Here is a 13,684-nt window from a genome sequence, read left to right on the forward strand (position 1 = left end):
AACTTGTTTGCCGAAAGGGTCAAGTTGGTCCTCCTTATGAAAGCATGACATCTGGGATATACACAAGGTCCTTTTTCCGCCTGGTACGCCCATCTGGCAGCAGTTCAAATCAATTATTATATATTAAAATAAAGTAAAAAGTTACCTATAAAGTCACTCTAGTCAAACCATGGAGGTTATGATCTGTGATGAAAGACACTGCACATACATACTTGCAATTCTTCCCATTGGCCCAGAACGCGGAATACATTCTTTAGTCGACCAATCACGTAACGTGGGCGGACATTTATCCCAAACGCCTTCTCATCGTCACGTCAGCCACCATGTGTCAGACCCAGGGAGGCTGAAGAGGCAGTTGTACCGGTCCGTGTTCAGGAAACAACATATATACAAGACTACTTATACAAACTCTATATAATCAAACTAATGTCGTACACCAAACTCACCACGGCCCTTGTTAGGGCCAACAAGGACAACCTCAACAGGATACGACTTTCATCCGGCAGGCTTCGATCCACCGCGGCATCCACTCAGCCCAAAGAGAAGTCGAAGGAGCCTCCAGGTGAAGAGTACGCACTGGTGAAACCGGTTCAGGTCGACTTCATAAGTCAAACTAAAAATGTGGCAAATGCTCGACCAGGCAAAGTTGAAATCGATTTCGAGAACACAAAAGAAGCATACAGAAGCAAAGACAACATCGAACTGCTCAGAAGTCTCCTCGTCTTCAAATTATGTACATTTGATATCCTCGTTGACAAAAACAAGGAGGTAAGTTGTTTACTTGTTGTGTTGTTGTTGTTGTAATCAGAAGCCTTCGGGTTGAAGGATTCTCTTTAAGATCATTTGAAATGGCTATACATTTAAACGTGTATATTATAGGCTCATAATATCTATTTGTGTTGTTGTTTTGTTAGTTGATGGCTCTGAGTAAGAAGGTGTTCGGCCAGCGTCTATTCGAGAAGCTGATGAAGATGACCTTCTACGGGCAGTTTGTGGCAGGAGAAGACCACGAGTCCATCAAACCTTTGATTCATAAGAATCAAGCTTTCGGGGTAGGGGCCGTTCTGGACTACAGTGTGGAAGAGGACTTAACACAGGAGGAGGCAGAGAAGAAAGAAATGGAGTAAGTGCAGATTTGACTGCATTGAGTCTGGCTGGCATATTGTATAATATCATATTGTCCGTGCAGCTGTGACATTATAACATTTATAAACGGCGTTACAAATTAAACAGTGTTCAAACTATAACGCTCACGAAGATGCACTACGATTGCGATTATGTAAAACTCTGAAATGGAAATATTGCTTTATCAAACACAAAACGAAAGCACAAAAAAGCGCAAAAAGCCGGTTGTTATTAACCGGCACCGGTCACGTGTTAAAACCTAAAGCCAAATTGTAAATAAACACTGGACAGAGAGGCCTGGGATACACACCCCTCTGTGCTGATTGGTGGATTGCGCTTGTTATGTAACCCGCTGCTATTCAAGCACAGACGTATAAGAAGAAGGATTATTATTGTAATTACCATGTCATTATGCAATTACATTTTAGAACCCAGGTTATCCAGGTTTTAAATCAACATGTAATTTAATATTTATAAAGAATGGAAGTGAAATAGTGAATAAGAAGAAGAAGCGATGAGGTTAATACAGAGTAAGTCTAGTCTGGAGCTCTGCCCGTCCTAGTCATGTAACTGTTCTCATGTTACATATTTCTGGAAAGCGTGTACGCAGAGAAATGTGCAGCCCAACGTGCAGCCCAACAGATGTAAGGGGGCTTGACCTGTTGACTTCCAACTGGGAGAGCAGATATATTTACACCCCCCCCCCCCCTCTTGAGACAAAGTAACGTTTAAGCAAAGGCAGAGTGGTTTTACTAGAAAATGTGCAGTGTAATCATTCTTTATCATCAAGCCTTTATCATTCTGTGCAATTACAATCTAACGATAAGGCACGGGTCAGCCACATAGTGAGAATAAAGGCATAATGTGAACAACAGTCATAATGGATTATAAACAAAAATGGAAAGATTGTAAGAATGTCTGTATAATATAATGTTTAAGATGTTTAAGAAGATTAAGTTGTGCGCTTTGTGTGCAGTTTTTTGCATTTATTTAAATGTGTTCTACAATGTGGTTCCGATGTGAACTATTTTCTGTCTTTCAGCTCGTGTGTGTCTGAGGCGGAGAAAGAAAGTCCAGGTTTGTGTGTTTCTCAACAAAGTAAATCCAAATTGTGAATAGACATGTTGTACTGTAGGTATTGCTTTTCATTCTTATCTGATCAAAACAATGCCTAATTCATTTGTTGCAGCACCGGCAATCAATCACTTTGTTGTGCAAGAGCTTGACCACAGTACAGGGTTTTTGTATTTTTGTTGTTTTAACAGTTTTACACTGGTAGAAGGGTCTCTTTACTTTCCTCGTACCACTCTTTCCTACTCAGGTAACCCTATACCATCCTTAATGCAAACATCAGGGTTATCGGTTTCTCTGGCTCTGTGAATATGTATAGCACGGGACTGGCTGGGACTGGTTTGGTCTGGATATCTTGTGGGCCTACGGGGTAGGGGCTGGTTAGAGGGGGTCTGCATGTAGTGAAGTCGCATGGGGTTGTCGGGGGTTGTGTGTGGGATTCTGTGTCCTGCCTGGAGGCGACTCTGCGGTTATGCTGGTGTCACTCTGGTGAATGTTCTATTTTCGAGGTGATTTCACTGTAATGCAATATTCTTTATTTCCTCTCCTTATTATTCCCTTCCTTTCTTTATAAAAATAAGGAAGAAAATAAGGAAAGGAAATAAAGTATATCAGGATATATATCAATGACCTGAGGACAAAAGCAGCCCCCGGTGGCGGTCTGTGGGAGGCCCGGTGATAAACACGTGAACAAACATTTACATTTGTTTATTGAGTTGTGTTCTGAGTGCAGATAATGACCGGGAGAAGAAGTACAAAGCCCATCGCCAGTTCAGCGACCGGCGCGGGGGCGTCATCAGTGCCCGCACGTACTTCTACGCTGATGAATCCAAGTGTGACAACCAGATGGAGACCTTCATTAACTGCATCAGGGCCTCCGGTACGACAAAGTATACACTGACGTTTTCATTGCGGCACCCACGCCACAAAATGGTAGTAAAGGAGTTCTCGACCCTGTTTTCGTGGGTCTAGAACTCACTTTCTAGATTACACTTTTTTGTTGCAACACAATTTGAGTATAGCCTAGCTGGAAGAACGTCACTCTGTTTACATTCAACTTACAATCCCAGAATGTTTGAGCTGCCGCTGTCGTTATTGGTTACTGACGATATGAGTGAAAACACATTCCTGTATCACCAAGTCACTGTACTTCCTCCTCCGCAACAGTCTAAGTGTCTAAGTCAAAGTAGAGGGGACTCAGGTTTTCTATTTTCTGGTACTGTCATGAATGAAACACGGCTATATAAGTATCTTGTCGCTATATTATACATATATAACCATATTGCCCCAAGCTCATGGCCGTGTCGGGACAGGCACAAAATAACGTTTTTGAATTGATGCATTCCAAAATGTCCTTAAGCGTGCGGAATGATTCAGCCCATGCACACACACACTCGTGTACACAAATATTAACTGTAATCCATGTGCTTTGGGCCTAAAACACACCCTTTTCTTTCTGTGACCTTTTCAGGTGGAAGTTCTGTAGATGGATTCTCTGCCATTAAAATGACCGCCCTGGGGCGACCACAGTTCCTCGTAAGGTTTATCTACAATGTGAATTCTTATCAACAAACACCATGTTGTTCTATATCAATACTATATCTAGTGTTGGTCTAATCTCAGTGCCCTGAACGACCTGTACACAGGGCTCCGGTCGGTCATACGTTTGCGTCAAGTCGTTTGTTCTGTTACCCAACAGCTCCAGTTTTCCGAGGTCCTGGTGAAATGGAGGCGGTTCTTTAACGTCCTCGCTGCACAGCAAGGGAAATCCGGAATGACTGCCTTAGAGCAAAAGCTGGATTTGGAACCGCTGAAGGTCCGAGGCCCACATTATCTTAAGAATCTTTGACGTTCCTTGCAGTGTCTCTCATTGCATCTGCACAGCTTTAACTTGTGTTTAACTGAACTGTACTTTTTTTATTTGGACAACACGTATTTCCCCCTCTTGGCTCTTTGGTCTTCAGGAGAGTTTGACCAAACTTGGCGTTGGAGCCAAGAATGACATTGATCATTTGTTGACTGGAGAGAAACTGGGGTCGTCGGGGTAGGGCGATAATTATAAATAATTTCCATAAATGTCCATGATAAAATATTCCTTTCTTCTATTTATACTCATGGTATTTATTTAACAATAATGAATACAACTTTATGATTTCACAATCACATCATATCTTTATTCAAAATCTGTTCTTGTATTACTCCACAGTACTATAGATCTTCTGGACTGGAATAGTTTAATTGACGATAGGACGGAGATTTCTAATCTCCTGATGGTCCCAAATCTACAGGTAAGGTTAAATCTGCTGAAGGAATTGTATAAGAATACAAAATAATACAAAATACAAAAAAATACCTTTATTCTAAATTCGGGAAAAAGGTTTGAATAAATTTGTTCTGTGCCGTTCACCGTTAAGACTGGGAAGCTGGAGCCTCTGTTGAAGAAGTTTACTGTGGAGGAGGAGAAGCAGATGAAGAGGATGCTGCAGCGTGTGGATGTTCTGGCCAAGGTAGGTCGTCTGTATGAGGAAGAAACTACGCCACGGTTTCACTCAGGGTTCAAGGGATAAACATTCTACACATAGTTTGGTCCTTTTTTGTGAACGTTTCAGGTGAATTGTCAAGTCACAAAGCCATAAATGCTGTTTGTTCTCCATCACAAATGTGAACTCCTTAATACACTACACAAGTTAAAGGGCCCCCTTTTTTAGCCCCAGCTGTGATGTCAACCAGCCTACCCAGTGAACTGTAGCAACTGGTGAGTGGATGATCAGGCATGTTGCGGGGAACACGCCCATTTGTGATGTTGCCAAGGGGTATATTTTGAAACAGCTCCTAAGTAATGGCTTATGATCATCCCTTTAACCGGACGTCTTTTGTAATTATTGACATGAACGGCTGGTGTATGTGTGTGTCGTAGCACGCCATGGAGAACGGCGTTCGTCTGATGGTGGATGCGGAGCAGACGTACTTCCAGCCCGCCATTAGCCGTCTCACCGTTGAGATGCAGAGGATCTTCAACAAGAAGAAGCCCACAATCTTCAACACTTACCAGTGTTACCTCAAGGTTAGTCTCTCAAAACGGAATTCAAATCTGGCTGATGGTATGGGAAGGGATCGCTTTCTATTGCGTCATATTTGTTGACCAATCATGTGGCTGTAGGTGGGGATCATCATAACATCATAACATTTGCAAAGGTTTCAAGAATACACCTGAAATGCAGCAGGGTTGTGGTCTGTTCATGGCATTCCTGTTTACGTAAAACTTGCATTTCTGCCCTAAAGCACACAGAAGAGAACAGCCAGCAAGGTTGTTCTGAATTATTTGTATTACGCCACACACGTCTTTTAGACTTCTTGTTGGACATTCAGTGAATGGCAGATCCTAGAATGTCTAAACATAATTCAATAAACTTAGCATAAAACACAAGCCATATTGTTCAAGATTGTTCAAGATCTTGTGATTATGGCTTTTTGTGCATTATGCCTGTGTTTATAAGCGGGTGGGCTTATGAGCATTATATAACCCAAGTCCCTCGCCAGCTATGATCGGTGTATTCCTGTGCATGTCCACAAACACAACAGCTCCCCGACACAATTACAGTGTGACTTATCTTGGGAGGATTGTGGCAGCGCCTATATTTGCGGGAGGATGAATATACTATGACACAATGCAGTAAAACAAAATTCCAACTCATCTTTCGCTAAAGTTCAACCTAAAGTCAGTAAAAACTGAAAGTCAGGGAAAACTGTGATCTACATGAACGAATCAGATATCGCCGAACTGTTCGGGGGGGGAACCAAACCAACGTTTTACTTTGCCTTTCTGCGTCAAGGAAGCCTACGACAACGTCATCGTGGACGTGGAGCTGGCGCGGCGGGAGGGCTGGCACTTTGGCGCCAAGCTGGTGCGGGGAGCCTACATGTACCAGGAGAGGGATAGGGCGCAGGAGATCGGCTACGAAGACCCCATCAACCCCGACTACGAGGCCACCAATCAGATGTACCACAGGTAAGGAGGGGCAGGGTTTGCTCTGTGTCCATGCCGCGCGCCTCGGGCCAATCGCGATAGTTTTGTGAGCGATAATGATGACGTGTGTTTTCGTTCATTCCGATTAGGTGTTTGGAGTTGGTGCTGGAGGAGATTGAGCACAACAGGAAGGCCAACGTCATGGTAGCATCACACAACGAAGACACTGTGAAATTCACCCTACACAAGTGAGTAAACGCTCTGGCTGGGAAACGGACAGAAACCATTTTGTCAGGAATATGTCTCTTGTTTTGAACAAGCATGAAAAGCAAATTGCCTTCTGTGTTAGTGCATGGCTATTGGTCATTTTAAAGAACTTGACCATGTTATGTTGTACAACAGATTAATGGAAATGGCACAGATTAACAATGCCGATTATGAGTCGGTTTTTGTTTTGAAAGTCAGTTGTGGCATGCCTATGCTTTTCTTTTCTCTTCACCCAATCCCAGGATGAATGAGATGGGACTTTCACCCACGGAGAATAAAGTCTACTTTGGACAACTGCTGGGCATGTGCGACCAGATCAGTTTCCCCCTAGGTACGTCAGCTCCCTGCTCAGATACCGAGCATCATAAGTTGTGCAATCAGAAAACGAGTTGTGTAAAAAAACCCACAAACCAATCAACGTGGAATGTTCCCAATGTCCACGGTTGACGTTCCCTTCAGACGTCAGCCGAACAAACAACAGATAAACAAAAACAATATTTACCTTCAAGGATGTCTTATCCTCTGTAGCTCGACAAACTGGATAAAACGGTGCATTTAAAGAACTAAACAATACCATTTTATAAGGGGTCACGAGATTGTGTGGTGACATCACAGAGTACATAGTTTGCCGCCAATCCCTCTTGAAACGTCTTCCCTTCTCCTGATCCCAGGTCAGGCCGGTTTCCCGGTGTACAAGTACGTGCCGTACGGGCCGGTGAACGAGGTCATTCCCTACCTGTCCCGCCGGGCCCAGGAGAACCGCGGCATGATGAAAGGGTCCCAGAGGGAACGCACCCTGCTGTGGAAGGAGCTGAAACGCAGGGTGCTGGGGGGGCAGATCCTCTACAAGCCTGTTTACTGAACACCCCCCCCCCCACACACACACACACACAACTACCATCACCATCACCACCATCACCCACCCCCAGACCTCTCCATTCACATCCAATCCCTATAAGCATTCCACTGTATTGTAGAAAGATGACCTCTATGAGAAGTGCCTTTTCTTCAGAAATGTTTTCTTCCTGCTCTGAACATGTTACTGTGTGCACACTGTATTTTTAAGAAGTCACTTTAACTCGAGTGTGCTCGCGTTTGAGTTCAGTGCGTTTGCGTTCAAGCAATGCAAGCCTTTTTGAAGGCCCACTCACCTACTGACCGGAGGTGATCAACTCTCACCAGGTTCTGCGTTACTACCATACACTCCTAAGAAGTGGAATGATATGTTTCAAAAGTGTGACTTTTAAGTGTTCATTATTTGATATATTTAATATAGTATAGTTGAACATTGCTTGTTAAGAAACTGTTGGGCTGTTACGTTGGTATTCGGAATTCGATTACCCTGTGGGTTCTCAGTCACATCCTCCCCGGATGTGTCTGGTTGTCATTCGGAGGCGTCTGGCGCGATTTGTGATCGATTGTAGTCTTATATTTCTATCATGATCGAATCTCGTAGCGGGGACACAACCCCTGAATGAGCTCAGGGATCTGATCACAGATCCGGCCACCTTGTTCGCGTTCAAGGCTCATGAGGACGCAAGGCTTGAACGAGATCTGATCATATGAGTAAAGCTGTATTGGGATAATCCATGTAACCACAAGTGCTGAGGATTTGGCTTTCTCTCATTTAAACCGTTTTGATCAAGTATAACCTTTCTGTTCCACTGAACAGTTATTGCCGTATTGACTTTTGCCGTATTGATTTTCCTGTACTGATTTACATGTTATTAAGTCAATGAAAGTGTATTTATCACAGTCGCAAAAAGAAAGGTGACAGGATCAGTATTTATTATTGTCAGACACTGTCAAATGTTTCTGAATCATTTACCAAGTAGTGTCAATTGCTGCAAATAATAATAATAAAATAATGATACCAGAATAGAAATACCTGTTTTTTCTTTATCTGTAATGCAGTTGAAATAGTGGAAAGGGAGTCTGGATGTGGAGAACATTGTACCAGCAGCAGCTGTGTTATTCAACCTGACCTGTCTCTTGATCCAGGGACCCCGCTGGAGGTCTGACCCTGTGTTATGTTGTCTTTGTGTCAGGAGGTTGAGAGAGGGCATCACAAATGGAAGCCATCACTCAAAATCACGTTTTATTTTCTCTGAAATGTGGGTGTGCTTATAAGGAGCCATGCATGTCTTTAAGAGGAGTAACGGCAAGAGTAACTAATTTATATGACATACACATACACACACACGGTTTGTTAATCAGCCGTCCATCTGTGTTTGCACAAAGTGTGGCTGACAGTTCCCTGTAGGCATGCGGATGTGGTTTTTGTGTTCATCTTGTGATTAACTTTCAAACGAGTGAAACCAGTGGATTTTAGACACTAAGCAAGTCCAAATGCAAAGGAAAATCATTAAAAATGCCAACTATGTTGGACACCTTAGTTGAATAGGCTGAACATCTACCATCAGTTTAGGTCAAACTTGCCTGATTGCTACATAAAGATTGACTTCCCAAACCTGTAATTTCTCACAAGAATGCAGCCTTGTCTTTAGCCATTACCATGTTTACATGTACAATATTTATAGAACACAATGTACAACATTGGCTCAGGATGTCTGCGTTGATGTGTACATTGTGCACTCTCCCTCCTTTTGTGTGTTGTTAAATGAATTGCGTTGTAATGAGTTGTAACTTTTTACTACTACTACTACTACTACTACTAGATGGGTAACCAGTATGAATGAAAGGCCTTGCTATTGTATTATTTATTTCCATTATTAATAACCTGCTCTATATAGGTCTGATAATGGTTGTAGTGGTGGTGTTCATATAATTAGCCTAGGTAGGGCCACATGAAGAATAATTGGTTGCATCCTTACCATTCAGGCCCAAAAATAAATGAAAGCATGGAATAGCGTTTTTTCTGAATTGAGCGTTTGATTTGACTGAAATGAAAGGCCAATACCTAGGTATATAAAGGGCCAGGTCCAAGAAACCATATTTAAAAGACCACAGAAATAGTAACTTAAACACCACAAGTCAGCTGTTGTACTGCTGTAATTTCGTTAAACCTGCAGACCACCGTGATAACTGTAGACATGCGGTTTCATTGATTCACTGATAATCCAATTTCAGTTAAAAAAAAGCGAAGAGGCAAATAAACGCTGGCCCAGTGAAAGTTGCAAAGCGTTATTATTTTACCAGGCATGCTAGCCACTTTCTCTGTGTGGGGACGTGAGCGTCAGGTCCTGAATGGGTCAAAAAGTCTACCATTCCGACGAGAAAGGCCCTCAAGACTGTGGTTGGGAAAGTAGGAGATTGTTCCTGCATTTGTATTGTTTTAATATGAATATAGATATGATCAAATACTCTTGGAATGACTGGCCGTTATGTCACCAAGGACACCACCAAATCGCCAACCGTTCTGTTTTCAGAGGCATGCAGCGGTCCAGATAAAGGGGTGGAGGTATCTACTGTTGTGTCTAGGAGCGAGGATCCAGCCCTGGCTGGGGAGAAGGGGGCTAACCTGCTCAACTGCTCTGCCTGCCCTGATACACTTCTACTTTTCCTCCAGAGCCTACTGTCGGAGCAGGAGAAATGCTGAACAACTCTTTGATGGAGCAGAATTTTGTTAGCTTAGTAAATATGAATACAATTAAACATAGATTTGTATGCATAAATCCTGAATTGGTCTTTTTATTTTGATGAATCTGTACTTTTGAGGATTACATGATATATATATATATATCAGTGGTGGCTGGTGGTTTTTAAAGTGAGGGAGGAAAGACTGTGCGCTTGGTTGCCATTGGCCTGCTTGCACTGTTAGTGGCGTATGGTGGCATAAGTATGTGAGAATCAAGTTGTTTCAGGGTGTTTTGGTGAACTACAAAATAGCAGAGAGGGATAATTATGTGAATAAAATTGATACAAATCCATCAGTGGCAGCATTAACATTGTTTGAGGCAAATGTGGATGTTAATGGATGTTTCAGAATGTTGGTCATGGTGTTAAGCCGAATAAGATTGAGGGACTTCATTTATAGATCAAGTCAATCCTCCTCGCTGTTTGTGTTGCAAAGATATCAGTGACCTGGTCATACTAAACAGGATATTTTTTTAAGTGATTTCAGAATAACGGTGAATGTAACTCCACGTTTTCGCCACCCTTTCAGACGGCTTGGTAACCCAACGGTGGAGTACCGAACATTACATATACAAAGGCATTAAAGTAGTCATATTTAAGGGCATTAATTCATTACAGTAATCTGGGAAATCTACACTTTTTATTCCCAACAATGTTAAGGAGGATCTTCCTTCCTCTCCTCACTGGAGAATATATATATATATATATATATATATATATATATATATATATAGAGAGAGAGAGAGAGAGAGAGAGAGAGAGAGAGAGAGACAGAGAAACAGACATACACATTTTGAGGTAAAAATAATTGCACATTTACGTAAATACATTAAATGCTGAAAATATGCCTGACACACCCTGAATAAATAGGGAAATATTCCCAAAGCACCCTGGATAAATAGGATATGCCTGAAGCACACTTTGCTCGGCAGCAAGGTGTCCGCCCCTTGTGGTGGTTTGGGGACCAATAAAAATTCGAGCCCTCTTTGGAACTGGGAGGAGAGTTGAGATCTCGCAGCATGAGTTAGTGTCATCTTGAAATAATGTGTTCAGTTTGACAACATTGTTGGATGGTCTCTACAGGTAAACCATATTTAATTTTCATGCCACACCTGATTACCTCTTCACTTTCCAAATTAAGTATCTTATTCTCAAGTGTGTCGTATTGTTTGCCAATTCTTAAAATGGCATGCATTCTTAAATTAGGTGTATGCCATTACAACTCATAAGCAGGGGTTGGAAATGTTTGTTTTTTCATCTAGCTACTAGGCGATGTTTTCTATTTTAATGGTAGTTCAAGTTCATGAAAAACAAAAGATTTAATTTTAATGGACATTCCCTTTCAGAATGTACATATGTCTACCTTAGAAATAAATTGACACACAATTTAACTTAAACCTACGTAAAAAAGGATTTCCTCCTGCTGTCTGCTATACTGTTCAACTTAAAACTATAAACATGTTTGTTGTGTAAACACTTGCGGCTTGTCTTTTTTGACTCATTCAGCAGTTCTATCAGTACAATCTCATGTTCTCAGCATATCCGTCTTTGTTCTCCTTCATTATTAGAGTAATAAAAAAGTCTGTTAGTTATACAATAGTGTGTGTGTGTGTGTGTGTGTGTGTGTGTGTGTGTCTGTGTGTCTGTGTGTCTGTGTGTTTTGTGTGTTTGCCACATAAACCCATGTTCCATTACTTTTTAATTTCAGGTCGTGGCATGTGATATGTTTGGAACAGAGGAGCAGAAGATGAAACTCATTCGAAGACTCAGTATCTTGGCTGTATTGGCCAGCGTCATGATAGTGATAAGGTACTTGGCGGATAGCCCTGCACAAGATAATAGGTAAATATGAAATCCATATATAATGTAAATGAGTTTGTTGATGTTAAGATACATTTGTTGTTTACATGTGTATTTGAATTTACAGGCTCTCCATTGCACCATTGTCGTGTTCTCCAAACATGTCCGTGTCGGGGAACAAACAGGCTCACTCACATTCCCCAGAGAGCTTGTTCCCACCGAATGAGTGCACTCCTACGAGGAACATCATGTTCATGAAGACCCACAAAACGGCCAGCAGCACAATTCTCAACATCCTCTTCCGATTCGGCGAGAAGCATAAGCTGAGGTTCGCCTTCCCCGACAGCCGCAACGACTTCTCCTACCCCTCACCGTTCCTGTGCTCCCAGGTCAAAGACTTTGTGCCCGGGGACTGCTTCGACATCGTGTGCAACCACATGCGCTTTGACCCCCGAGAGGTGGCCAGGCTTCTGCCCGAAAACTCTGTTTACATCACCATCCTGCGTGACCCTGCCGCCATGTTCGAGTCTGCCTTTCATTACTACCACAAGGCCATCCCCCTCACCTATGGCATCGGCGGAGACGACAAACTCTCAGAGTTCCTGCACGACCCCTGGGTGTACTACAGCCCGGGGGCGTACAACTCTTTCTACCTCAGGAACTTGCTCATGTTTGACTTTGGCTTCGACAACAACCTGGAGCCGGAGCACTCGGACGTCGCCAGGGGGATACGGCACCTGTCCGATCGATTCCGTCTGGTTCTCATCGCGGAGCACTTTGAGGAGTCTCTGGTTCTGCTGAAGGAGGCGCTCTGTTGGGCCACGGAGGACCTGGTCTTCTTTCAGCTGAACGCCCGCCGGAGCTCCTCTGTGTCTCGGCTCACCCCTCAGCTCAGGGCGAAGGCGTTGGCGTGGAACGGCGCCGACTGGAGGCTGTACCGACACTTTAACGCCACGTTCTGGGCCCGGGTGGCGGCGTATGGGGAGGAACGGATGGAGCGGGAGGTGAAGGAGCTGAGGGACATGAACGCCAAGCTGAGGGCGATCTGTATCGAGGGCGGGGAGGCAGTGGAGGCCGCAGAGATTCAGGATAGCAGTTTGTCGCCGTGGCAACCCGTGGGGGAGGTGTCTATCCTCGGATACAACATGAGGACAGACATCGAGCCGGAATACAGAGAGCTCTGTCGTAAGATGCTCACGCCGGAGATACAGTACTTATCGGACCTCGGGGTGAATCTGTGGCTCACGAGATTATGGGGCTGGATTAAAGATTGGATTCCAGTAATTGTGGGATCTTAGTCTCAAATCATAAATGGGCTTAATTTTGTTTTTTATGTTTTGTGTTTACAGCTTGCTGATGTTAACCTGTGTCATTGTGAGATTTGCAAATATCACATGCAAACTATCTATCTATTTTTTCAAGTTATTTTCTGTTTACATGCTTGTTGAACTTGATTTTAATATACTGTTAAACCTTTTTGATAGTTTTTTTTTGTCATTTTGTCAATAAAACGTTAGTCTTCTAATTAAACTCTGGGGCTGGCTAGGGCCGCACCCCTGTGGTGCATTGGACAATAAAGATACACCAGATAAACCAGCACCACACCGCATGCCCTATTCAGTATCAGTATTCACATGCTGCTCTGCATTCATGAAACCTGGTTTTCTATTACGTCTATCTGTGCCTCTGTATCGGGGCCAGTGGAAACCAGGAAAGCCACCCTGCTGCCATGTATTCTGGGTTATTGCTAGAATATTGAACAACATGACGTGATCATGTATAATACATGATCACGCAATACATGATGTATTGCCCCTTCATTCATGTCTTACAATACCGCGAGTTCCTGAATGGATT

The 13,684-nt window shown here is 43.0% G+C and overlaps 2 protein-coding genes across 2 annotated transcripts; both read left to right on the forward strand.

The window, feature by feature from the left end:
- Positions 1 to 341: 341 nt before the first annotated feature.
- Positions 342 to 8,301, forward strand: LOC311367649 (proline dehydrogenase 1, mitochondrial-like). The gene is made up of 14 exons (XM_084486461.1): positions 342 to 768; positions 915 to 1,123; positions 2,168 to 2,202; positions 2,930 to 3,076; positions 3,668 to 3,732; positions 3,896 to 4,012; positions 4,161 to 4,240; positions 4,403 to 4,484; positions 4,611 to 4,703; positions 5,114 to 5,260; positions 6,030 to 6,205; positions 6,313 to 6,411; positions 6,673 to 6,761; positions 7,102 to 8,301. The coding sequence occupies exons 1-14, from the start codon at positions 427 to 429 to the stop codon at positions 7,290 to 7,292; spliced, it is 1,872 nt and encodes a 623-aa protein (XP_084342587.1). The 5' UTR covers positions 342 to 426; the 3' UTR covers positions 7,293 to 8,301.
- A 3,449-nt stretch (positions 8,302 to 11,750) lies between these two features.
- On the forward strand, positions 11,751 to 13,125 carry gal3st1b (galactose-3-O-sulfotransferase 1b; the record flags this gene model as incomplete). Its single annotated transcript, XM_084486374.1, has 2 exons — positions 11,751 to 11,869; positions 11,955 to 13,125. The coding sequence occupies 2 exons, from the start codon at positions 11,751 to 11,753 to the stop codon at positions 13,123 to 13,125; spliced, it is 1,290 nt and encodes a 429-aa protein (XP_084342500.1).
- Between the last annotated feature and the right edge of the window lie 559 nt (positions 13,126 to 13,684).

Source organism: Micromesistius poutassou (assembly GCF_964030765.1).
Source record: "Micromesistius poutassou genome assembly, chromosome: 22".
Classification (NCBI taxonomy): Eukaryota; Metazoa; Chordata; class Actinopteri; order Gadiformes; family Gadidae; genus Micromesistius; species Micromesistius poutassou.

Coding starts and splice junctions, on each gene's coding strand:
- LOC311367649 (XM_084486461.1), top strand. CDS start 427: ATGTCGTACACCAAACTCACCACGGCCCTTGTTAGGGCCAACAAGGAC. Junction 3,733..3,895: donor TGGGGCGACCACAGTTCCTC/GTAAGGTTTATC, acceptor GTTACCCAACAG/CTCCAGTTTTCCGAGGTCCT. Junction 4,704..5,113: donor GTGTGGATGTTCTGGCCAAG/GTAGGTCGTCTG, acceptor TGTGTGTCGTAG/CACGCCATGGAGAACGGCGT.